The sequence below is a fragment of the Vipera berus genome (assembly GCF_964194415.1).
Source record: "Vipera berus genome assembly, chromosome: 10".
NCBI classification, from domain to species: Eukaryota; Metazoa; Chordata; class Lepidosauria; order Squamata; family Viperidae; genus Vipera; species Vipera berus.
Window position 1 is genome coordinate 5,826,062 of NC_138213.1, and position 24,409 is coordinate 5,850,470.

The 24,409-nt window shown below is 43.6% G+C and overlaps 1 protein-coding gene across 2 annotated transcripts in view; it reads left to right on the forward strand.

Annotated features, from left to right (window-relative positions):
• The first annotated feature begins 1,749 nt into the window (after positions 1-1,749).
• The window catches only part of ZNF423 (zinc finger protein 423), a 228,363-nt gene continuing 205,703 nt past the window's right edge, over positions 1,750-24,409 (forward strand). For both annotated transcript variants that reach the window (XM_081336148.1, XM_081336149.1), the window contains exon 1: positions 1,750-2,180. In XM_081336148.1, the coding sequence (XP_081192274.1) occupies positions 2,141-2,180 (40 nt within the window). In that variant the 5' untranslated portion in view covers positions 1,750-2,140. The remainder of the gene's footprint in view (positions 2,181-24,409) is intronic.

Here is a 24,409-nt window from a genome sequence, read left to right on the forward strand (position 1 = left end):
TTCTCCCTTCTTTCTCTTTCTCCTCTCCCTCTCTTTCTCTTCCTCCTCTCCCCCCTTCCCTCTCTTTCTCTTCCTCCTCTCACCTCTTTCCCTCTCTTCCTCCTCTCCCCCCCCTTTTCTCCTTTTTTTCTCTTCCTCCTCTCCCCCTCCCCTCTCTCTCTCTCTTTCCTGCCTTCCTCGCCTCTTTTCCCGACTCCAATCCGGCGGCTCTCGCTTAGCTCGCTCGCTCGCTCCTTCCTTCCTCCCTTCCCTTCCTTCCCTCCCTCCCTTCCTCCCTCCCTTCCTCCTCCTCCTCCTCCTCCGCCCTCGGCCGCGGCTCCGCGTTTTGCGTCCGACCCGAGCTGTATTTCCAAGGCTGTCCATGGCTCGGTGCTGTTGGCTCTCTCTCCGTCTGATCAGCCCAGGCTGCGCGGGGCTCCCTACGGGATCAGAGCGCTCCCCCGCCGGGACTCCACTCCTCACATCCTCCTGCTGGGACTCAGCTACAGTTCCAGCCAAGCCTGGCTTTATTATGTGTGTCTGCACTGCAGCCCCAGCAGCCAGACCGGGAGGAGGAAAGAGAACCAGGACAAAGAAGAGGCGAGCAGGAGGAGGAGGAGGAGGAGGAGGCTGGCCAGAGCCGAAGCGGAGCGAGAGCCACGGCGGCGGCGGCAACGGCGGCTATGGAGGCGGGCACCCTCGGCCCGGCTCGCCGCCACTAACCCATGGAGGCAGCTAGCGAGCCCGGCGGGCAGGCAGAAGCAGCGGCGGCGGCGGCGGCGGCGGCGAAGCAGCGGCGGCGGAGGCAGCGGCAGCGCTTCGCGGGCTTCCCGAAGCGGGTCGGGGCGGGAGGCGGTGGCGGAGGAAGCGGCGGCGGCGGAGGAGGCGGCGGCGGTCCGGTCCGCTGGCCCAAGGCAGGGAGAGCTGGACGCCGCTGGCCAGCCGCGCTGAGCTTGTGAAATCCTGTCTCTCTTGTTTCCCCCCCTAAAAATAATAATAATAATAATAATAACCCCAGCGAAATCAAAGGCGGCGGCGGTGGGGGGGGAGAGAACCATCCAGGGAGGCTTGCCCCGCGCCCTTTGGAGCTCTTGGGCTTTCGAAGACAGACAGGGAGAGAGAGAGGGAGGGAGGGTGCCCCTTCCCCAAATACTGTGTCTTGCCCCCTACCCCCCCCCCACCCAATCCCTCCTTGGGGGAGACCCGGGACAGGTTTGCAACCCGCGGGAGGAAGGAACGTCCCGGGGAGGGGGGCAAAAGAGGAGAGGGTGTGTGCGTGTTTTTTAATAAATGCAACTAGGGAATTAGGCAGCGACACCCCCCCTCTCCCCTCCCCTCCCGCGCCTCTGTGCCCCCCTCCTACTCCGGAGCTTTTGCGTTTTGCAAAGAGGTTGGGGTGCCTTTGTTTTTTTTTTTTTGCTTTTTTGTTTTTTTTTCTCCTGAAAATCTAAAGGGTTCCCATTCCCCAAAGGATTTTTTTTTAAAAAGGGGGGGGGGCTTTAAATGAAAACATCTTCCTCCAAGAAAGAAAAGAAGGGGTTGGGGGTGGGGGGAGGAGAGAAAAACCCAAGCTCGGGCGCCCAGGAAGAAGCCCGCGATGGGGAGTGGAGGGGGGGGGACTTGAGGTCGCCTTGACTGATTTGCTTAATTGAAAAGGCGCGCTCGGGAATGTCTGTGTGCTCTTAATTATTAAATCGCAATTGATAGCGGGCTGGCGGGGGGGGGGGAGCGGAAGCAAGAGGGAGAATCTTTTCAACCGAGCCGGGTCGAAACCTCCGAGCGCCCCAACTAGGTGTTTTGTTTAAAACAAAAACATTAAAAAAAAGCCCAGGAGAGGGGACAAAAAAAGAGAGTTGCAAGTTGCCGCATTGCAACAGGCAAAGAAGTGAGAAATCAAAGAATCGATCCGGCCGCCGCCGCCGCTGCTTCGCCTCTGCTGGAGAGCCGCCGGTAGACAAAAGTTTCCAAGTGGGAAAAGAAGGAAAGGGGGGGGGGGAAGCAGGCAGAGACACCCGGAGAGGCGCAGGAAGCGAAAGAGGAGGGGAGAGAAAGAGAAGCAAGAGGAGAAGAAAGAAGAGGAGGAGGAGGAGGAGGAAGAAAAGAAGTGAAAGAGAGAGAGAGAAAAAAGAGAAGAGAGTAAAGCGCAAGAGCCGGAGTGGAAATGTCCCGCAGGAAGCAAGCCAAGCCTCGCTCGGTGAAGGGTAAGTCGGTTGCTCCGCGCGACTGAATCAGCTCCGAGCCGGGACTCGGCTTCAGGCAGCGGCCTCGTAAGCCCCCGTCCGCCCGCCCCTGCCTCGTGACCAAGCGGGGGTTGGGGTCACCGCGACGGGGGACGGCGAGCTTGGCACCGCTTTCTCCAGCCTCTCTCTTCCCCTCCACCCGCCTCCTTTCTGGGTCTGCTGCTCCTGGGGCCGCCGCCGGAGTTCCAGGAAAGGGGAGCGCCGCGTTTGGAGCGAAGGGGTGGGTGGCCGGCCGAGGAGAGTAGGGCTGGCCCTGCTTGCGCCCATCCGGGCGTGACCCGTGGCTTTCCTTTCGGACTGAGCGCTGCTGGAAGGCAGGGCGGCGCGAGTCCCAAGCTTAGCCGTTCCCTGCTCGGAATAATCCGGTGCCATCCAGCGCTGCTGGGTGGTTTCTGGACCGCGACTCCTAGCAGCATCTGCCAGCGTGGATGATAGCAAGGGATTGTGGGAGATGGCCCGAACATCTGGAGAGAGAGCCAGGTTGCCTGCACCAGCTGTGAATCAGAGGGAGCGCGCTGGGAACGGGGGTGTGGGGTGGGGTGGCTAAGAAAACTTCCAAGGGACCTCGGGGCTCACTGTTCAGCATCTCCTGGGTTGGAGGCAGGATGGGGAGGGTTCCCGAGCGAGTAAATAATTGCCAAATAGGTAAATAAATAAAGCAGGCGGGCTTTTGATACAAAGTCCCTCTGTGGAGGCGACTTCTTGACCCGCCTTACTGCTGCTCACCATTGAAAAGCTTTGCCTATTGATGTTGAAAAAAGGTCTGTCAATCCTCTGCCCCAAATATTTACCGCCCTATAGATTTCAGACTTGGGTTTGACAGGGAGTAGATCCTTTCCTTTCCTTTCCTTTCCTTTCCTTTCCTTTCCTTTCCTTTCCTTTCCTTTCCTTTCCTTTCCTTTCCTTTCCTTTCCTTCCCTTCCCTTCCCTTCCCTTCCCTTCCCTTCCCTTCCCTGATTTATGGTGAAACTGGGGGCTTTACTCACGGGCAAACCTGGTTGCAAGGAACAGACCATCTTGATTCCTGAGAGTGCTGCAAACTTTCAAGGGATTTAAAAAAAGAAAAGAAAAGAAAAAAGAACTGGAGATGGCTTCTGATAGGGGTAAGCGTATCTTACTCCAGACCAATTCCGTTTGTCTCTCTCCAGAGGCCTGTTTGGGTGCCTCCTAGCCAGCTACCTTTTGTGGTGGAATGGAATAGCAGACACCGAGCATTAAGGTCTAGTTGTAGAAGAGGTCTTCATCCAAAATATTTCAGAAACAGATAGGGCCAACCTTTACTGGAGGAAGGCTAGGAGGAGTGGGGTAGATTTTTAAGATGGCGATGAAGTTTCACCAATCTCAAGTATGTGGTCCACCCAGTAGTTGTAACACAATACGTTCCAGAGAAAAACCCATTGGGAGTTATAATACTATAGCTATAATACTATAATACTACTGCTCAGTATTATAATTTGGGGGGGGGAGGAGCAGGACTTTTCATACATTTGCTCACTCCAGAGTCGGTTTCCTGGTGGAAAGTGGAAATGGCATCAATATTTGTAGTTCAGCGTTGAACTGTGGGGTGCTTGTTGCTCTCTGAGCTTGGTGGTTTCCTTGCAGATGTTGTGTTGTTTTTTTTTAACCAAACTAGGTAACATCATCCCTGCTTTGATGCCTGCAAGAAAGCCACCAAGTTCAAGGAGCACCAGAGACCCCACAGAAAGTGGCAATGCTTCCATGGTTGAACTTGGATGTTCTCTAGTGTACTCTAGAGTTTCTTGGCTTCTTGTGAATTGGTTCCAAGAATCCCCTTCTTCTAGTTTGGACCACACTCAAGAATTTTTGATGGGGATTTCCCGGGACCTCATCATCCCACCTCGACTGAGAGAGATTCCTCAACAAACCTCTGCAGCAAGCAGAACCTTGTGGTTCTCCATCCTAGGTTTGCCAGATGTGGAAACCAAAGCCGTCTGCTAAATTCCCAAATCTCTCCTCTGTGGAATTGGCCCCAGGTTTCTGTGTTCCCTCTCCTCTTAACCCCTAAAGGAAAGTTACGTCTTCTTTTAACAAAAGCAGCATTATAGTAAATTGCAGACCAAGAGAACCCCATTGCTCCCCAGGGCAGCCTGGGGACAGGCTATTGGCAGCTAATGGTTTCCATGTAGCCAGGAGAATAAGATAATGGCTTATTCTCCAACTTTTCCCCTTTAAAATTCCTCTTTGTGAGCAGGTTAATTTGATTTTTTTCCCTTATAAGAATGTGATCTCTCTCTCTCTCTCTCTCTCTCTCTCTCTCTCTCTCTCTCTCTCTCACACACACACACACACACACACACACACACACACACACACACATATTCTGGAAACTTCCCTTCTCTTCTTCCTCCCCTCTTTTTCATGCTTTCTTAGTAGACAATGAAAAAGAATTGCTTCCCAACTTTCTTTAGAGATTATTAAGTGGGTTTTCAGCTGAACAGTCTTCTAAAAATGGAAGTATTGTGTTTGTATTTAGGATGTAGGTGCCTGTATATGGTGTAGTCTTGTCTGGAAATCTACCTTCTTGTTCCATAAATAAGGAAGGCTCTTGTCTGCATTTTCCCCATCATCCAGTTTAGGGACTTGAGCCTCCTTGGCAAAAGTAACTCTGTGTGTGTGTATTTGTCCCTGCTTAATGGAGTAGGAAGAATCATAACAAATGTGGCTAGTTTGGGCATCCTTCACAACGCTGCAGCTCTTGGCCTTAAGTGTACTATATGGTGAGTGTCTTGGGACTTTTTTCATCCCCCATTCAAAGAGGATGGGGTTTGTGATTTCAGCTTGTGGAGATCTGCTGTCCTGTGCTACATTTTTATTTTAATTTTTTTTAAAACACCCTGAACTAAGACATGAAAAGTTTGTGGAATTTAAAAAAGAGAGATGGACAAGGGGAAAAAAGGAAGCTGGTTATAGAATAGCTCTGTGAACAGTGGCAAGTTGAAAATGAATGTCTGTGACCCACATTTGTTCATTTTCCTTATTTTATTCCCTTACCTCTTTTTTTGGGTGTGTGTGGGGGAAGGCAGAGCTGTCTGCTAAATGTATAGGATTGTAGCCCTCGGGGATCAAATAACTGGACCAAACTGTGAAAACTTAAGACGTCTAAGGAACATGAGGTCTTTTTATTACAAGTCTTGTAATTGCACCAGACTATGAGTTGGCCTGTAAAGATAGACATCGTATTGAATAACTAAACTAGCAACTGAGTTGCACTCATAGGAAGCTTTAGGAAACTTTAGGAAGAAAGAATAATTATGTTTGGCTATTTGCCAGGCTACCTGACATCTCCCTCTGTGGCTAATGATTTGAAGGTATTTCAAGAGTGTTGGCATCCAATCCCAAGAACACTCACGTTAACAGACCTAGATGGCGGACTGTGGTATAATGACTGCTCATTGGCCCGTAGTTCTCCATCCCAATCAACCCGAGCCCAGATCCAGTTTAGTTCCAGAGTTCAAATCCAAACATTAAAAAAGTTGCTGTTGAAGATTGCTCAGCAACTTTGCATATTTAACACAGCTGAATGTCCATCGGTGATTTGGAACCTGTGTTCTGTCTTCCTTGAGTGGTGTAAAGGGATTTGGCCACCAGGTGTGTTGTTACCTTTGTAGTGTGGTATTGCTAAAGTTTGCAGTTACCTTTATTAGTGGTGTTGCTAAAGTTTGCAACCGAGTGATGCTTAGGACTGGGGAGTTGATTCTATTCAGTTCAGAATAATGGTTCAAAAAGCTCATGTACACTTTAGCTTCTAAGTAGTTATAGTACCAGTAGAAGGGAATACTTGTAGCTCAGGGTTGAACTGTACGGTTCTCCTTGCTCTCTGAGCTTGGTGATTTTCTTGCAGACATTCCATTACCCAACTAGGTAGCATCATCAGTGCATAGGTACACAAGTACGTACAGAGTTGCAACTTGGTACTACATACATTGAGTTGGAATAAGACTCACTGAACTTTGTACGTCTTTATGTTGGATGCAGCAACTCTGAGATAATAGATTTATATTTTGCAGTGCACGAGGCAGAAAACAGAAATATTAGACAGTAAATCTTGTTGGACCTCAATAATTAAATGTAGACTATGTTGTCTCTTCTGTGATGTGCCTTGGGCATTATATTTTGAGTGGAATTTTTTTGGAGGTGGGAGAAATGGTTTAGATGCTGCCCAGAGCCATTGAGAGTTGGTTGGCAAACAAATATAATAACCGTTACAATAATTAAACATGGTTCTGTGTGTATAACCTCTGTTTTTACTGTTGCAGAATAGCTTTGCTACATTATTAAACGTTGAAAAAATATCTATATTTGGAGGATGGAAGTGTGTAATATGTGGAAACTGAAGTACAATGGCAAAATATCCTGTTTAAAGCTTTCCTTTTTCTCCCCTTCTTTTTGTCTACTACATAATCATTTTCCAAATTGAACAAAAAAGTTTGTTCGTGGATTGCTCCTCCTCCCCCCCCACAAAAGAAGAAAATAACGTACAAAATGAACACCACTTTCCAGGTGGTTCATACTACGATTGTATGAATTGCATCCATCCATTTAGTGGTTTGCTGTCCACGATAGCGTAATAACCATTTCTAAACTTTTTCTCAATTTATTTGTTAATGAAACAAAACCTAACAAGTTATTAGAAATAAAGGGTTTTTCTTGGAAAAAACTAAAGAAAAATTTATTTTTTACAACTTCATTTGAATGAATAAAGTTAAGAATTGTAGGAGTTGCAATTCTAGGAATAAGGAGGAGGATCTGGATTTTGAAAAGTTATATGGAAAATAGAAAGTTCCTTGCATTTTCCCCTAGGACAGGGGTAGGCAACCTTGGCTCTTTTCTGACTCGTGGACTTCAACTCCCAGAATTCCTGAGCCAGCTGGCTCAGGAATTCTGGGAGTTGAAGTCCACGAGTCAGAAAAGAGCCAAGGTTGCCTACCCCTGCCCTAGGAAGTTCAGGACTTTTGATATAAAATGTGCATGGCAGATATTATAAAAATGAGACCTTCACGTGAAACAGAGGTATGAAGTTATGTCTTACGCAGCATGTTTTAACTTCTTAACTGTGTGTCAGCTTAACAGGATGGTTTTATTATGGACCTTTGCAATCCAGTTAAGTTTGCTAAGGAAGAAGTAATGAAAGGAATTAACAGAAGGAATATAACAGTCCCTGAGAGTGGAGGAGGAGGTAAGGGAAGAAGTGAACAACAATAATTTCACTTGGATCTTTTTAGGGGTAGCAATCTCACCTGAAGCCAGTGGTAAAAGTATTGGAATTGGACAGCTTTATTAAGAATAAGGATTCCACCTTTAGGGGATGGGACCTTTGACTTTTCAAAAATGCATCCTCAATATGAGTCCATATTTGAGGAGTCCTCGGCTCTCTTTGAGCTTGGTTGTTTTCCTGCAGACATTTCATGACCCAAACTAGGTAACCTCATCAGTGCTTGAACCCTTCTCCCTTCTAGCACTGATGTTACCTAGTTTGGGTGATGAAATGTCTGTAATAAAATATCCAAGGTCAGAGAGCACCAAGGACCTCTTCATGTCAAGCCTGAGCTACAAATATTCTCCTTTATAAGTCCATATTTTTTCTCATACAATCACTAATGGGTCAGCAAAGCCAAATAAAATGCTTGTTTTTCTTCCTTTTGATTGTGATTGTGATTTCTTTCTTTTGATTGTCTTTCAAGCTTGGATCAGTTGGTGTTCCATTCTCTTGTTCCTTTTTTTTCAACACCCAGGATTGAGTTTTGACCATTATTTGGTAATTGAAACTCACAGTGGTAACGGAGCTTCTTCCAGCGAAGGTAAATTGCTGGATGGCCACTGTCAACTTGCTAAAATTGGTCTTGAAATGTGACTGGAGAAAAATAATGAAAGCATGGGTCCTGTTTTGATGGATTGATAGTATAGAATAGACTTCTTTATTGGCCAAGTGTGGTTGGACACACAAGGAATTTGTCTCCAGTGCATAAACTCTCAATGTATTGTACATACAAACAACAAAATGATAGATCATACTATACAATGTAGAATGGAATGGAATGGAATGGAATAGAATGGAATGGAATGGAATAAAATAGAATAGAATATGGAATGGAATAGAATGGAATAGAATAGAATAGAATAGAATAGAATAGAATAGAATAGAATAGAATAGAATAGAATAGAATAGAATAGAATATGGAATGGAATGGAATATGGAATGGAATGGAATAGAATATGGAATGGAATGGAATAGAATAGAATAGAATAGAATAGAATAGAATAGAATAGAATAGAATAGAATAGAATAGAATAGAATAGAAGAATAGAATAGAATAATAATAATAATTTTATTTATATACCGCCCTTCTCCCGAAGGACTCAGGGCGGTGAACAGGGCAAATATATAAAAATACAAAAATACAAAAGTTAAAAAGAATTAAATACAATGCCCAAGCTAAAACAGTAAATACATATATTAAAAAACAACAATAAAATCCCAAACCCATCCCCCATCAGGCCAGGCCGGCTTGTTCGAATAAGTGCGTCTTCAGATCGCGTCGGAAGGAGCGAAGGTCGGGCACCATCCGGAGCTCGACTGGCAACCGATTCCATAAATCCAGGGCGCCCACAGAGAAGGACCTCCCCCTGGGGGCCACCAGACGACATTCTTTGACCGGTGGCACCCTGAGAATAGAATAGAATAGAATAGAATAGAATAGAATAGAATAGAATAGAATAGAATAGAATAGAATAGAATAGAATAGAATAGAATATGGAATGGAATGGAATAGAATAGAATAGAATAGAATAGAATAGAATAGAATAGAATAGAATAGAATAGAATAGAACAGAATAGAATATGGAATGGAATGGAATGGAATGGAATGGAATGGAATAGAATAGAATAGAATAGAATAGAATAGTGCTTAGAAGGGACCTTGGAGGTCTTCTAGTTCATCCCCCCCATTTCAGACAAGTGACTGTCCAGTCTCTTCTTAAAATCCTCCAGTGATTGAGCACCCACAATGTCTTGAGGCAAGCTGTTCCACTGGTTAATTGTCCTCACTGTTAGGGAGTTTCTCCTTAGTTCCAGGTTGTTTCTCTCCTTGATTAGTTTCCATCCATTGCTTTTTCTCCTACCTTCAGGTGCTTTGGAGAATAGCTTGACCCCCTCTTTTTTGTGGCAGCCCCTCAAATACTGGAATACTGCTATCATGTCGCCCCTGTTTCTTCTTTCCTTTAGACTAACCCAAGTCCTGCAGCCGTTCTTTATACGTTTTAGTCTCCAGGCCTTTGATCTTTGATCATAGTTTATGTCCAGGATGTGAGGGATCTGTAGATATTTTCTCAGCCCTCTTTCTGGCTCATGCAGTATACAGGTCCTCCATGGAAGGCAGGCTATACATGGTTAGGAAAAGAAATATTCAGAACTTGTTTATTTATTTATTTATTTTAAAAATACTCCTATCAGGTGATGTGGAGACTTGGCAGCTGGCAGCTTAATTGGTTGCCATAGTCCACGTTTCCATGGAAATAATTGAGAAGCAATAAATGAGATTTAAGGTCGCAGGTACACTGACCTAAGATAGGGAGAAAATGACTTGAAATTAAAATCATTGCTTCAGATGCACACCTCTGGCTTCTCGCTTTGCTTAAAAAATATTTTTCTTTGGTCAATTTTACAGGTTGGGTATCAGCATAATAAGAGGGAGTTTCTTCATATCTTCCTGTGTTTTCCCCTTCCTGTCTGTTATAAATGACATTGTTAAAGTTAAAAATGCCGGTTACCTGCATCAGGGAAACAGCAAAGAAGCTAAGAGTTTTAAAATGCTGGTAATTCTCTTTTTAAAAATTGTGTGAAATGACTCTCAGTGCCCAATTGATGTTGTCCATTAACTGTTCACAACTAGGATCCTATTTTCTTCCAAAATACTCATTCAGGCTGACAGATGCAAGAATTATAGTATCAGTATCCATTCACTTGGATGGATAGTTGTGGAAATATTTCCTTAAAAGTTTTGAAATTGAATTGAATAGGTTGACGTACACTAACGCTGCCTAATTTGTATATTTATTTGTAGAATTTTTCCCTCCATACATAAAGCTGATGTATATTGTTAATGTATTAATACATATGTATTTTGAAAAAAAAGACTTTTCATTCATTTTTACTTGCAAGCGTATATCCAACCTTGGTCAACACCATTTAATCATTATGCAGATTTGTAGTATTGTATAGCTATCAGCATAACTATTACATTATTTGGTAGTTTTGTCTTTTTTGGATTGCAAGCCACGGTATGATAAATTGTTGAGGATGTTAAGAATTGTCTTCTAAACCAACACCAAAAGTTTAAATATCTTGAAGGAAGGTGTAATTAAAATCAGTTGCAATTTTGAATCCAACTAGTTATTGGATGAATTGAGACCTCAAAATGTCTCCCAACAGAGTCTTCACTGGGAAAAAAAAACATTTTGGAGTTTGCATTATCTTCCCAATTTTGTGTTGTAGGCCATTGATATTATTCCCAGCAGCTTTTTCCGAATTCATATCCTTGATTGCTTGAGGCTGTTGCAGCTTACTTAAATATGAAAGTCAATTAAAACCATTTTATTGAATGTTGCTGGTGATTCCCCCCTCCCAAACATTGAAATACTTCCATATGTAGAGTTAGAGAGAAATCAAATAGAGTCAATTGGTTTTAAATCCAAGATATAGCGTTACATATTTGTCTCAGGTTCCAGTATTGTTTGATGTGGACGAAGTAACATGTTGGGAACCCAACTATTTTACAGCGAAGGAAGGAAGGAAAGCAGGAAAGGAAGGAAGGAAGGAATTAAATGAAAAGAAGGAAAGGGAAGAGAACAGAAGAGCAAGGAGAAAGGGAAAGAAGGAAGGAAGGAACAGACATAAAGGATAAAGCTCAGATTTGGCACTGTGCTTGAAACAGAGCTGTCACTTCAGGTTTTTAATTTTGGAGGTGGGCAGGCTTGGCAAAATATGCTGATAGAAAGCTTGATTTACAGCTTATCCTTCTCAAAAAACAAAAAAAACCCATCCCAACAAGAGTTGCCCTTAGCTTCTGAAAACTGTCAACCTAGGTGGTTTCCTGCTTCAACAAACGCAACACAACCACAGTAATGATGATGATGCTCAAAACGTCATCGGATGCTCTTTTCCAATTAACGGATTGCTCAGAAGGATCGCGTGTAAAGAAAACAGTGTTTTGTCTATCTCTTCGAGCCGAGCTTGATTTTTTTTTAATGTCTTCTGGAAAGAGTTCCTTTTTGTCTTGATTGATGTCAAGTATGAAAGCATGATCGTAATATCCTTTTGAAAGCTATTGTATTGTCAGCTCTAACTGACAGCGGGAGGCCCTCCTAGTGGTATAGATTAGCCCTGTAGAAATACTGACATTTTCTTTGTTAGACTGCTGTTGTTCGGCTCGCAAAGTCAATTATACAATGTCGAAGCTCAGTGGCTGAGTTGACGCTGGAAGTAACAGTGTCTTTTATCTTTTCCCTTCTTCTTCTTCTTCTTCTTCTTCTTCTTCTTCTTCTTCTTCTTCTTCTTCTTCTTCTTCTTCTTCTTCTTCTTCTTCTTCTTCTTCTTCTTCTTCTTCTTCTTCTTCCTCTTCTTCCTCTTCCTCTTCTTCTTCTTCTTCTTCTTCTTCTTCTTCTTCTTCTTCTTCTTCTTCTTCTTCTTCTTCTTCTTCTTCTTCTTCTTCTTCTTCTTCTTCTTCTTCTTCTTCCATATATATAATTTTCCCTTCTTGTTTTCCTGCCTCAGCTGGCTATCCTCTTAGCAATTGATGGCTAAGAATATTGAAGCTACTAGAAAAATGATCCACTTCTCTATCTGCCTGCTTTTATAGATATACATAAGTGTGTGTGTGTGTTTATCAGCGATTGAAATGACCACCCTCTCCTTTCTGAATATCATAGATTAAATTTGCAATTGGAAAATGAGCCACCCGGGTTTCATTTTGGGTGCAGAGGGTGACTGTTGACAAGCGAGGTAAGAAATTCCAGATTTGTAGGTTCCCTTTGTCTTATTTGTTTGTTTGTTTTGGTTGTTTTTTTTTTGCTATCAGTCAGAGTTGTGAGAAGTTTTCCTTTGGGGTTTTTTGGCAGGAGAGAGTCTGCAGCTTCCTTGCTCATTAACTGGAATTTGTGATTTGTGGGTGGCATGCTTTTAATTTTCCTTTGCCTGAGATAATTCCTCTTGGTTGTTTTTTTTAAGCAGTGCATGTTATTGAAAAACGTGCAGGGTTAAAAGAAGGGAATTGCCAAGGGCACAGATTGGTGAAGTGGGCATAGATTTATAAATCAAACCGTATACAATTCAAGATGCTTCTTATTCCCCTCCTCCTTTGCTGAGAGAGAGAGCGGGGGTGGGGGGAGATCTTGCAAGGAATTGCAAGCAGAAGATGCTTTCCCCCCCCTCTCCTTCCCCCCCTAATCTTGCCTCTGTTCTAAAAAAAAAATAAAATTGTGTGTAATGACGGTAGCAGAGAAAGCATCACTCACCACCAAATTGCCTTAAATAACAAGTATCTGGTGGAACAATCCCCTCATTGGGAACCCTAATTGTGGTATTTCTAAATTACTATTCTAAGCTAATAGACAAAAAGATTCCAGAGTTCCCAGTAATTTGTCAGGATTTATTTTGTTTCTCTTCAATAATTGGAAATTAATGTCTTGAAGTGAAAACAGATGTTCACGCCACATTTCAGTTGGGTAGAGGCAAAAAACACACAAAAAACTAAAAGAAAAAAAAACCCAACAACCCGAAGATGGCTTTATATACGGGTCTTCCTGGGTTAGTTACTGAGTTGATGTGAAGCTAATGAAGCTTCTGGTCTCACCCGACTGATGGATAGAATATAAACTTAATTAACCTATAAGTAAAATGAATAATCTCAGGGGAACATAAATTGCATCGTTTTATTGTGCGCGCGGTAATTCTTGTTTCATTTATATAATTAAAAAATAAAGGCCCTCCGTTTGAAAATGGCTTTTACTTGCCAAACATGAGGGGGGGGGAGAAATCACATGGGGCTAAGATTTCATGTTCCTTGTTTGCTTTGGGCACTGTTGTGTCGTCCATTCAACCGCTACAATTGTTACATCTGCTTGATTGGCTTAGTGTGAACCCAGTGATAATAGTTTCTTCAGCAACCAAATTTTATTTTAAACCATCGCTTAATATAGTGTGGGAGGCCAGCCTTTGTACGGTGTTGCCTCAACACGACTCAACACAAACAAGACTCGACTGGCTAATGTAGAGTTATCCCAGTTTGTCAGAAACTTCTGCCTGTTTGACTGGTGGAAGAGTGTTAGCTTTTCCTGGTTCGGTTGGTTGACCCGTTGTCTTGCCAATTTATTTTATTTATTTATTTATTGATGGGATTTATATCCCGCCCTATCTCCCGAAGGACTCAGGGTGGCTAACAACAAAACAATTTGTTGGGATTTGAACTCCCACAATTCCCAGTTAGCACCGCACTTGGCCTAAGAGTGGATTAAACCAATTAATGGGAAGGTAGAACTGGTGACAAATTCATCATAGTAAAAACATGGAACCTTTAGATTCCAAATAATGTATCTTTAGCTGTGATATTTTGGAGAACAACGCATGGAAGAGATGAAAACAAGATGGGGTCAACCTGTTCTCCACAGCATCAGAAGGCAGGTCAGGAAGCAGTGGATGGAAGCTAATCAAAGAGAGAAGCAACCTAGAACTAGGGAGAAATTTATTTAACTGTGAGAACAATCAACCAATGGAACAACCTGCCTCCAGAAGTTGTGGGTGCTCCAACACTGTTTTTTTTTAAAGAGATTGGACAACCATTTGTCTGAAATAGTATAGGGCAGGGATGTCAAACTGCTGGCCCGTGGGCCGGATGTGACATCCGGAAGCCACGCCCACCCCATTACCAGCAATGGCCAAACAGTCCCAATACGTCTCGCGACATCGCAAGTTTGACATGTCTGGTATAGGGTTTCCTGCCTGAGCAGGAGGGTTGGACTAGAAAGGGGTCTTCAAACTTGGCGCTTTTATGACTTGTGGACTTCAACTTCCAGAATTCCTCAGCCAGACATACTGGCTGAGGAATTCTGGGAGTTGAAGTCCACAAGTCATAAAAGGGCCAAGTTTGAAGACCCCTGGACTAGAAGATTTCCAAGGTCAGAAGACTTCCTTCCAAGTCTGTTATTCTGTTATTCTGAATTAAAGGGAGCCTGAAAAGAGTAAGAATAATGCTCTTCCTTCTCGTCCTCCACTTCTTCTGTGCTTATAATATTTGTCTTAATGTGTATGTATCCTGCTTGTTGATATGACGTGGTGGTGATGTGTAGATGCTGTTGTGCTCCATGATTTGATGTTTGAGAGTGAATGTGGCTTTCTTTCTTTCTTTCTTTCTTTCTTTCTTTCTTTCTTTCTTTCTTTCTTTCTTTCTTTCTTTCTTCTTCTCTCTCTCTCTCTCTCTCTCTCTCTCTCTCTCTCTCTCTCTCTCTCTCTCTCTCTCTTTCTTCATGGAAATTTACGCAATGTAGCAGTTCAAGAGCTGTGTGCAAATCATGGCTTATAGCTTAATACATTGTGTGAACCCAGCCAATTGCAGCTTGCTTGTTAGCTAAACATTTGTGCCAAATTTAGCAAACTGTAAGTGATTGCAGCCTGCAAATCCAGCTGAGCATTTTTTGGGTGCAATTTGCTTAGAAAATCAAGTGTGGCAGCTAAACAGCGCAACAATTGAATGGTGCGTGAGTCTTCTTAAGTGCCTTCAATTAATTGTATATTATGTGTTAAGATATTTCTTCCCACCCATGAAATGATTGTTCTACCTCAATGTGTAAACTCCTTAAAAATGGAAAAGGAAAAAAAGAAGAAAGTAATTTAAATTTTGTCTTTTGTTACCTGGGCATGAATTATTTTTGAAATGTTGTTGTTATTCATCCTGCTGTGAGGTTTATCTCTTCTGTTGATCCTAATTAAATAAAACATACTGTTGTTCTCCAACTCCATATTGAACTGATTTCCCTGCTTTTATGCTTACCAATGGCTGTGAAGTGGGGGGTCTCTCTCTTTCTGCCTAGAGGGGTGGACAGGATCCTGTTAACCATTTATGTTCAGATTTTTATTTTCAAAGTGATAGGTTGAAATTGGGGATAGCTGAAATGGCAAACATTTTATTGAGGTTTTGGAGACCTATGTCAAAACAAGGGCTTAATGTTAACGTAATTTCAGCTTGGGAAAGCCAACAGAAGAATATAAACCAGGGGTCTTCAAACTTGGCCCTTTTATGACTTGTGGACTTCAACTCCCAGAATTCCTCAGCCAGGCAGGAATTCTGGGAGTTGAAGTCCACAAGTCATAAAAGGGCCAAGTTTGAAGACCCCTGATATAAACAGTCCTCAGTTTATGATTACAATTGTTATTGGGATTTTGGTTGTAAGTTGGTGCAGTCCTAAGTCGAATCACCATGTGACCAAATTTGATTTTACAACCATTTTTACAGAAGTTGTAAAGTAAATGATATGGACATTAAGCAAATTCCTGCTTCCCCAATCGAATTTTTTTGCCTTTTTTTTTTCTTTTCTGGAAACTTGCAAAAAAAAAAAGGGTTGCAAATCACAATGACGGGACCTCAGAATGCTACAACTGGATGTAAAAGGAAAAAGTGACTGAATTGCAATCACGTCACCACGGTCTTAAGTGCAAGTACAGGTTGTAGAGCAGGGGTCCCCAACCCCCGCTCTGTGGACTGGTAGCGGGCCACGGCATGCCAGCAACCGGGCCGCACAAACAAGCAAAGTCCCATCTGTGGGATGCAGGCAGCACACAAAACCACACACTTTCCGGTCTGTGGAAAACCTCTCTCCACGGAACCGGTCCCTGGTGCCCAAAAGGTTCGGGGCCTCTGTTGTAGAGCACTGCTTTTAAAGCCATTCTAACTTTGAGCTGTCATTAAGTGAACAGTTATAAGTCACTGAATGATAGTAAGTCAAGGATTACCTTTTCATGAAGTTCTTAAATTTTGAGGGTTTTTTTTAAACATTTGTTAAAGAAATCATGGAATTAACCCCATTAATTAGGATAGATCTCTATCTTGTAAAGAGAAAGGAGTCCAGGATTAGCTTCAGGCGTGCTAGTAAAGTCAAATGCTGTGTGATTCTTCTTAAGTGTCTTGTTCTTTTGGCATCCCTCAGTCTTCAGTATAGACCAACAGTCAATCAATCAGAATAGAGCTGGAAGGGACCTCGGAGGTCTTCTAGTCCAACCCCCTGCTCAAGCAGGAGACCCTCTACAATTTGAGACAAGTGACTCTCCAGTCTCTTCGTAAAAACCTCCAGTGATGGAGCACCCACAACTTCCGAAGGCAGTGATGGCGAACCATTTAGAGATCCGAGTGCCCAAACTGCAACCCAAAACCCACTTATGTATCGTCGGGTGCCAGGTGGGTGTGGCCTATTGGGTGGGCATGGCCAATTGGGTGGGCGTGGCTGCAGTGGTAACGGCAGACTGGGTGGGACTAAAAAGTTCAATCAATCAATTCCAACTTTGCAAGATCTTTCCCCCCCACGCGAGAAGTTGAAATTGATTGATTGAACTTTTTTTTTTTGCACACGGCGGCAGAGGCCTAAAGCAAAAGGGTTTTTTTTCTCATAGAACGCTCAGAACGGAGTTCCGGCACCTTTTTGGGATGGAACCTTGTAGGGTAGGCAAGGTGGGTTGTATAACATGTGAGTTCCGGCACCTTTTGCTTTTCCAAAAAAGCACTGGTTTTATAAAACCCAGCTGAAGGCCGAGGACTGGGGCGACGGCGCACGTGCCCACAGAGAGGGCTCTGTGTGCCACCTGTGGCACATGTGCCATAGGTTCGCCACCATGGTCTGAAGGCAACCTGTTCCACTGGGTAGTTGTCCTGACTGTTAAGAAGTTTCTCCTTAATTCCAGGCTGCTTCTCTGCTTGATTAGTTTCCGTCTGTTGTTTCTTGTCTAGCATGGCTGGCTGAGAAATTCTGGAAGTTGAAGTCCATGAGTCATAAAGTTGGCAAGGTTGGAGATCAGGGTTCTAGAGCGGACCTCAGGGTTCATCTTCTTTGAGAAGGGTGGCCAGGATTTGGGGTCATGTAACTGCAAGTTGGAGGACATTCCAAAGGGCTGGGGCTGCTAATGAGGAACAATGCCTCTGAGCATCACACACACACACACACACACACACACACACCCCACCTCCCCCAAATGGTGCTTCTTCTCTCAGTACAGTTGCAATTTTTGGGTGAGATGCAATTTTGGAGGAAACCAAGAGCCAAGCCATAAAGGGCCTTTAAATTATACCTGGATGCTAATAAAGAAACTGAGGCAGGTATTGCATCCTCTCTAAGAACCTTCCTGGTGGGTTTTGAAGGCAGCCCCATGTAGAGCATGTTGCAGTAGTCAAGTAGGTGTCAACCCTGCTAACATCGGATGTTCTTGCTTTGACGACAGATTTATTTATCTATTTATTTTATTTTTATTTTTATTTTTGGGACTTATATGCCGTCCTATCTCCCGAAGGACTCAGGGCGGCTAACAACAATAAAAATACAGCAATGCAAAAGTTAAAAAGAATTAAAATAACTGCCCCAATAAAATAATTAAAATTAATAAGTTAAAATTTAAACACATTTTAAAAATCCCTATCGTCAGTCCAGGTCAGATGGAAATGTAGCCATTTTTCTCTATTGCTTTTAGAGTTAGTTGATGCTGGGAGGGGGGATGTGGATGAGAGTCCAGCTAGTCATAACAATAATAACTCAGCTGTGGGAATCCAAGGTCATTGGGCCCAGAGTTGATAGAGTTTTGGTGGGCTGGAGAGCCGGGGTTTGGGCTGGAGAGCTGGGGAGAAAGCCCGTGCTTCAAGCTAATTGGGGAATGTGATTTATGACTGTTTATTGGAGGAGGGAATTGTGCTTCGATACTTTGTAACCAGGGGAGGGGAATTTAGTGTTTGGTTTTGACTATGTAGCACCAATACTTTGTTTCTCGAGTAAAAGATTCTTTAAGGTAAACAATGCCTCCAAGTTCTTTCGAAGAGTTTCATCTGTTGGAACCAAGACATTAGGGATGAGGGCATGAGTTCTTGAAGCAAGGTCCTCTCACCCCAGGTCTGACCACAAGGGCAACCAAAAGCCCCCACGGCCACCTTCTCATCTACTTCTCAACAGCAACCATGAGTTGCTCCCGCAGGGAGGCTACCTTCCCATCACGCACCCCATCAAAGTCATCACTGGAGCTGATAGGCAGCAATCCTATCTCGGTAGGGTTCAATTTTAGTCTATATTCCATCTTCTCCCATGACAGAATGTTACTATTGCAGCACAACCTGGGGGTTTGATATACAGTTGGCATATTGATGATACCGCAAGTGCTAAAGTAGTGCCAGTAAGTAATGCAGGAACCCCTAGTTGAAAGATCATAGATTTTGACAGTTGCTTTGAACTTTCTTCAAAGTTCCAGATCCAGCTTTATCTTTTGTATGATCTGACTAATATTTTTTTCTTTGGCTTCTAGGCTGCATCAAAGAGACTCTAATGGGTACCAATTTTCTTGGCTCTCTCATCTTAGTCAAAATGAAATCCTTTTTAGTTACAGACATGAAACAAATTGTGACTTTAAAGAAACATTTACTCCTTAAGTTGCTCTGTGATGCATGCTGGCATCAGTTGTGTTAATACAGCCTAGTTCTAATTTATTTAGATATTTATTAAAAATTAAGAGGTGAGAGTGGAGATAGATCCTGACATGGATTTTTTTGCTCTGTTTACTGTGATTGCACTAATGAGGGATTCTATTCTATTCTATTCTATTCTATTCTATTCTATTCTATTCTATTCTATTCTATTCTATTCTATTCTATTCTATTCTATTCTATTCTATTCTATTCTATTCTATTCTATTCTATTCTATTCTATTCTATTCTCATTTACATATTCTATTCTATTCTATTCCCATTTGCATATTCTATTCTATTCTATTCTATTCTATTCTATTCTATTCTATTCTATTCGTTTCGTTTCGTTTCGTTTCGTTTCGTTTCGTTTCGTTTCAGTAGAATGGTGGTTTGTTGCAAAATCTGCCAGGATAACGTTAATGTCTTTTGAGTTCAGTATATGAAATTAGTAGCAGGCATTAAAAAAAAAGATTGTATGATTGTTCCTGTACAACAGTCCTGGACTCCTCTCTGTTTACAATTGCCACGAATAAGCATATAAGCATCTTTCAATTTGGAGGCTGACCTACACACAAATACTCAGCTTTATGGGTGTAGTTAACCTTTAAAACCCTAACTCTCTGGCCATTAAAACTCCAGGGGGAAAAAGAGCTGAGGAAATACTGTCTAACAAGCCCAGATCCACTTTTCACCCTTGCTCAAGAGGAGTCCCACCAGAGCGAATGCAGATAGTCCTCGACTTAGAACAATTTACTTAGTGACCATTCAGAGTTACAACAGCACTGAAAAATTGAGATGGCTGTTTTTCACGCTTAAGGCCGTTGCGGCATCCCCACAATCACGTGTTCAAAATTCAGATGCTTGGCAACTGAGTTGTGTTTATGACGGTCACACTGGTCTCCTTATGGGACCTTCTGACAAGCCAAGTCAAGGGGGAAGCCAGTTTCGCTTAACAACTGTGCTACTAACTTAACACCTGCAATGATTCACTTAACAACTTTGGCAAGAAAAGTCACAAAAGAGGGCAAAACCCACTTAGCAACTGCCTCACTTAGCAGTCGAACACCGTTCTAGCTCAAGGCACAGCTTCCATTCCTGCCTGGTCTGTGGTGCCTCTGAACTTGTTGAAACCTCCCCGCGTCATGTGATCAAAATTCAGACACCTGGAAACTGGCATGTACTTATGACTGTTGCAGTTCCTGGAGTCATGCGATCCCCTTTTGCGACCTTCTGCCAACACAGTCAATGGGGAAGCCAGATTCACTTAACAACTATGTCACTAACTCAACAACTGAAATGATTAACAACTGCTTGATCTGTGGTGTGTCTGAACTGAGTCAGTTTCATTGAGTGAACAGGAGAAATCAATTCATTTTCGTCTCCGGAAATATTTTTCCCCGTATTCAGCTGGAGACTTCTTTTCAATTAAACCAGTATTCTTGCCTTCCCAAATGCAACTTTCATTTGCTAATTTGCTTACTTTAAATGTTTTGTTTGATTAAGTGCTTTTCATTGCTTTCTATTCAAAGGAGCAACGTGGCCCCTTTCAGAGAAATGGAAAACAAGCATTTAATGTTTATTTGTATATGCATTTTAGCAGCTGCCTACATAATAATTTCTCGAGGGTTAAAATCTGCATTATCTTTTCTTTTTTAAAAAAGGAACCAAATAAGAGCTTGCTTTTTATGAATTTATATCGAATTGCTCTCGTCGGGTGGGGTTGTGGTGGTAAGTTGGCTCCGGGATGCAAAATGACGGTTGTTGTTGTTATTGTTTGTGTGTGTGTGTTAATTTTCCCACTTAGAATCTGTTATGCACAACAGCAGAATCTAATTCTGAAAACTGTTACACTGACTTTCTACAGAGAATGCAATTCAGTGTGTGAATTAATTTTAGCATTATGTATGCCTGCATTTTCCCATTAATAGTGATTTCTGCCTTGCTTTGAAAATGTAAAGCATATATAAATGCTTATTATTGCTATGTTGTTCTTTCAGTGAAAAGAACACCCCGGGGAGAACTATGATTTCCATTTTTTATTCCAGTTCCAAAAGGCAGCAAAAGTTTGATTATTTTTTTTTTATAAGTGTTTTTCTCTCAGCCCATTTGCATGTATCCATTTGCAATTATCTAGGATTTTTTTCCATTTGAATTAATTTTAGGAATTATGCTCATGTTTGCTACTTTGTTCTCTGTCTGTCTCTTAAGCACGGGCGATTCTCTAGGATTTTCCTTCTGCAAGACTTGTGCAAAATGGTCAGCCTTCCTAGATAGACAGACAGGGAATATTGTGTTGAACAGCTAAAGTATTATTTGGGCAAATTATTCTGTCGCCTCTCCTCTCCTCCTTCCCCTTCCCCTTCCCCCTGTCTTTCCCTTCCCCCTGTCCTTTCCTTCCCAAACTTTGCCCCCACCCTACTGCCATCTCATCAATCCTTTCTCCCTGGTCCTTGAGGAATTCACCCCTGCCAGGCCTGCCAGAAGAGACAGCCCGGGGAAGCGGGCAGGCAGATGGCTTTCTTCCAACAGCAGAGTCTTGTCTGTTCTGGGTTTATTCCCCACTGAGCTGGCAACAACAACAGCCCAGGAAATTGGGCAGATGGTCATCTGGCTATGCTAAGGACAATCGTCCTGGCTGGCTCCTTCTCCAACTAGCAACGTCTTCCATTGTGGGTGCCCCGTTGCACGCGTCTCTTCCCTCTGACCTGTTTTCCGACTTCCAACTTTCTCCCGGCTGCTTGCAAGTCTTTTGATTTTTAAGGCCTCACCATCTGCTTAGGTAACACCTAGCGGGCCAGGCCTGTGATGCCAGAATTCCCCTCGCTGTTTTAAAATGAGCTGGCAGGGTTTCCGTGGCTTGGCCCCGCTGGATTGTCTTTGTGACAGTTTCCAAATTACGCCGAGGACCCGACTGATAGTTTGGGAAGGTGAGGGTCACCCAATTCTCTTTGGGTGATCCATCCCCTCGGCTGGCACTGGCAGGGCTTGAGATGGAAAGGAAGGAGGAGGCAAAGTTGTGAGAACTTTCCTTCTTCATATGATGGACAACAGGCCTATGCATGCCAAATCCTGCTTTGGGATAGAGTGCTTTCATTTTTCTTGGGTGACCCCTTATCGGTGTAACTATAGTGTTGGGCCCACAATCCCAAACCTCTTTATAAAGACATTTGTGATTGTTTTTTTGTCTGTTTTTGGACAGACGGGCTGGCATTCTCTATTCTGCACCCCTTAGGTAAAGGTAAAGGTTCCCCCGCACATGCATGCTAGTCGTTTCCAACTCTAGGGGCCGGTGCTCATCTCCGTTTCAAAGCCGAAGAGCCAGCACTTGTCCGAGGACGTCTCCGTGGTCATGTGGCCGGCATGACTAGACGCCAAAGGCACACAGAACGCTGTTACCCTCCCACCGTAGTGGTCCCTATTTTTCTACTTGCATTTTTACGTGCTTTCAAACTGCTAGGTTGGCAGAAGCTGGGACGAGTAACAGGCGCTCACTCTGTTACGCGGCACTCGGGATTCGACCCGCCAAACTGCCGACCTTCTGATCGACAAGCTCAGCGTCCCTTACAGGCCTGTTCAATGCAATTCCCAAGTCAATGGAGGAGAACTGAATGTGGAGAACTGAAGTCCAAAATTTCAGAGCAATGTCTCTCAACTTTGGCAGCTTTTAAGACAGGGCCCTTCAGCTCCCAGCATACCTGGCTGAGGAATTCTGGGAGTTGAAAATCCTCTATTTTAGGGCTGCCCAAGATTGAGACACACTGCTTTGGAGGGAGAAGGTTGTTCTTAAGCCACAGTTTGCTTGTCTCAAAAGGTCCATATAAGATACTAGCCCTGGTTTACAAGCCACCTTGGCTAGGTTTGTCTGTGCACAGCTTCCCAACAAAGCAAGCCGCATGTGGGTTTATGCGTCTAGGAGCCGAGCCATTATTTTGCAGTCACAAACCCTCCTGGAGTTGTGGAACATTTCAGCAGGGAATTCATTCAGCTCTGGAAAATTCACTCCAGGGAGAAAGTTTCTTAAACAACCATAGACTGCCTCTTTGTCAAACTGATTAAAAGATAAAGATAATGGAAAGAGCCAGAAAATAGCTGGATTCATTCAACCAGAATGCGGGGGTAAGGATTTCCAACCTGTTAACCATGATTTATGCGCAGCTTAAGAGTACAAACCAATCAAGGATGATTAACTCCAAAAACCATGGGAAGATGTGAGATGGTAGCCTAATTGTAACCATGTTCTCATGACCCTCAAGGGCCTTGGATAAAGAGTTTTACTACCCTGATTGGCTGCCCGTCTCTCATCTCACATTTATGGTTTACCAAATGCTCATTGGGTTGAGATCCTGCCTTTACTTCAGGCAAGGTTGCTTATATGATTTTTTCACTCTTCAGGTTAGCTTCATAACAATTGTGTCAGATGGGTTGAGCTCCAGGTGAGTAGGAATTTCATTCAGGACCTCCTTAACCTTACTGTGTCATGTCCAACCATTAGACTCCCAAGCTGCTACATTCTTGAGGCTCAGGTTAGCCTCTATCTTTCCTTTACAACAGGAATGGTCCTCTAGACTACAGGTTCTTCAGCTATGACTCCCAGCATCCCTCCTTTTCTATCGTGGTCCCCAGGATCATTGGGAGTGGTCCTTGAGCAACTTCTGGAATGCCATTCCTCCTTCCAAAGGTCATGGATGCTACGTTCCACTGTTTCCACCCTTTGCTTTCCCTCCCAGCCCAAATTAATGAAGCCTCTACCACCATCAGACAAACCTCTATGTTGAGAAGTTTGCTCAATGCCGGACAACGAGGGGGAAAATCAAACACAGAAGAAGCCTGCAATGGTCAAGCTGTCCTAGGCTAGTCTTCTCAGAAGAGTCTGATTCCCTGCAGGAAGCTGGCTCCTGGCCCAGATGGGCTTCTCAACCAAGGAACAGCAGTTCCTTTTCTTTCTGCATCTTATTTGGTTATCAATAAGTTTACCTCTCGTAGCCCTTCCCCCTTTGGGAGGTATGTCATCAAAGATCAAGACCTTTTATCAAGATCCTGAAAGAATCTCTCTTTTTCTCCACTTGCAGTGGGGGCCAGGAGGTCTCTTCTCCATGGGTTTAGTGGAGACCACTGGCACCCAGCCCTAAAGTCTTCCCCCTCCCCTCCCAACGCCTAAGCCCTCCCCCCTCCCCCGGCTTCCTTCCCTTCCCTTCCTGTCCCCATGAGCGTTTTGGTCCTCTGAGCATCTGTCTTCCAGGCCCAGCGGGAGAGTCAGGGACACCCATGCTGTGGGACCCACGGACTCCGCTCTGCCTTTGTTCTTCATGGGGGTTGTTTCTAACACGTCTCTGGCGTGCTTGTTTCCTGGCTTGACCGTTGGGCTCCCTTAAGCTGGAGGATTAGATTCTCCCCAACTGCGTGCTGCATTTGCTCCTTCGGTTCTATTTTGTGCCCCAGCTGACATTCAGCCTGCCCCCCTGCCTGTCT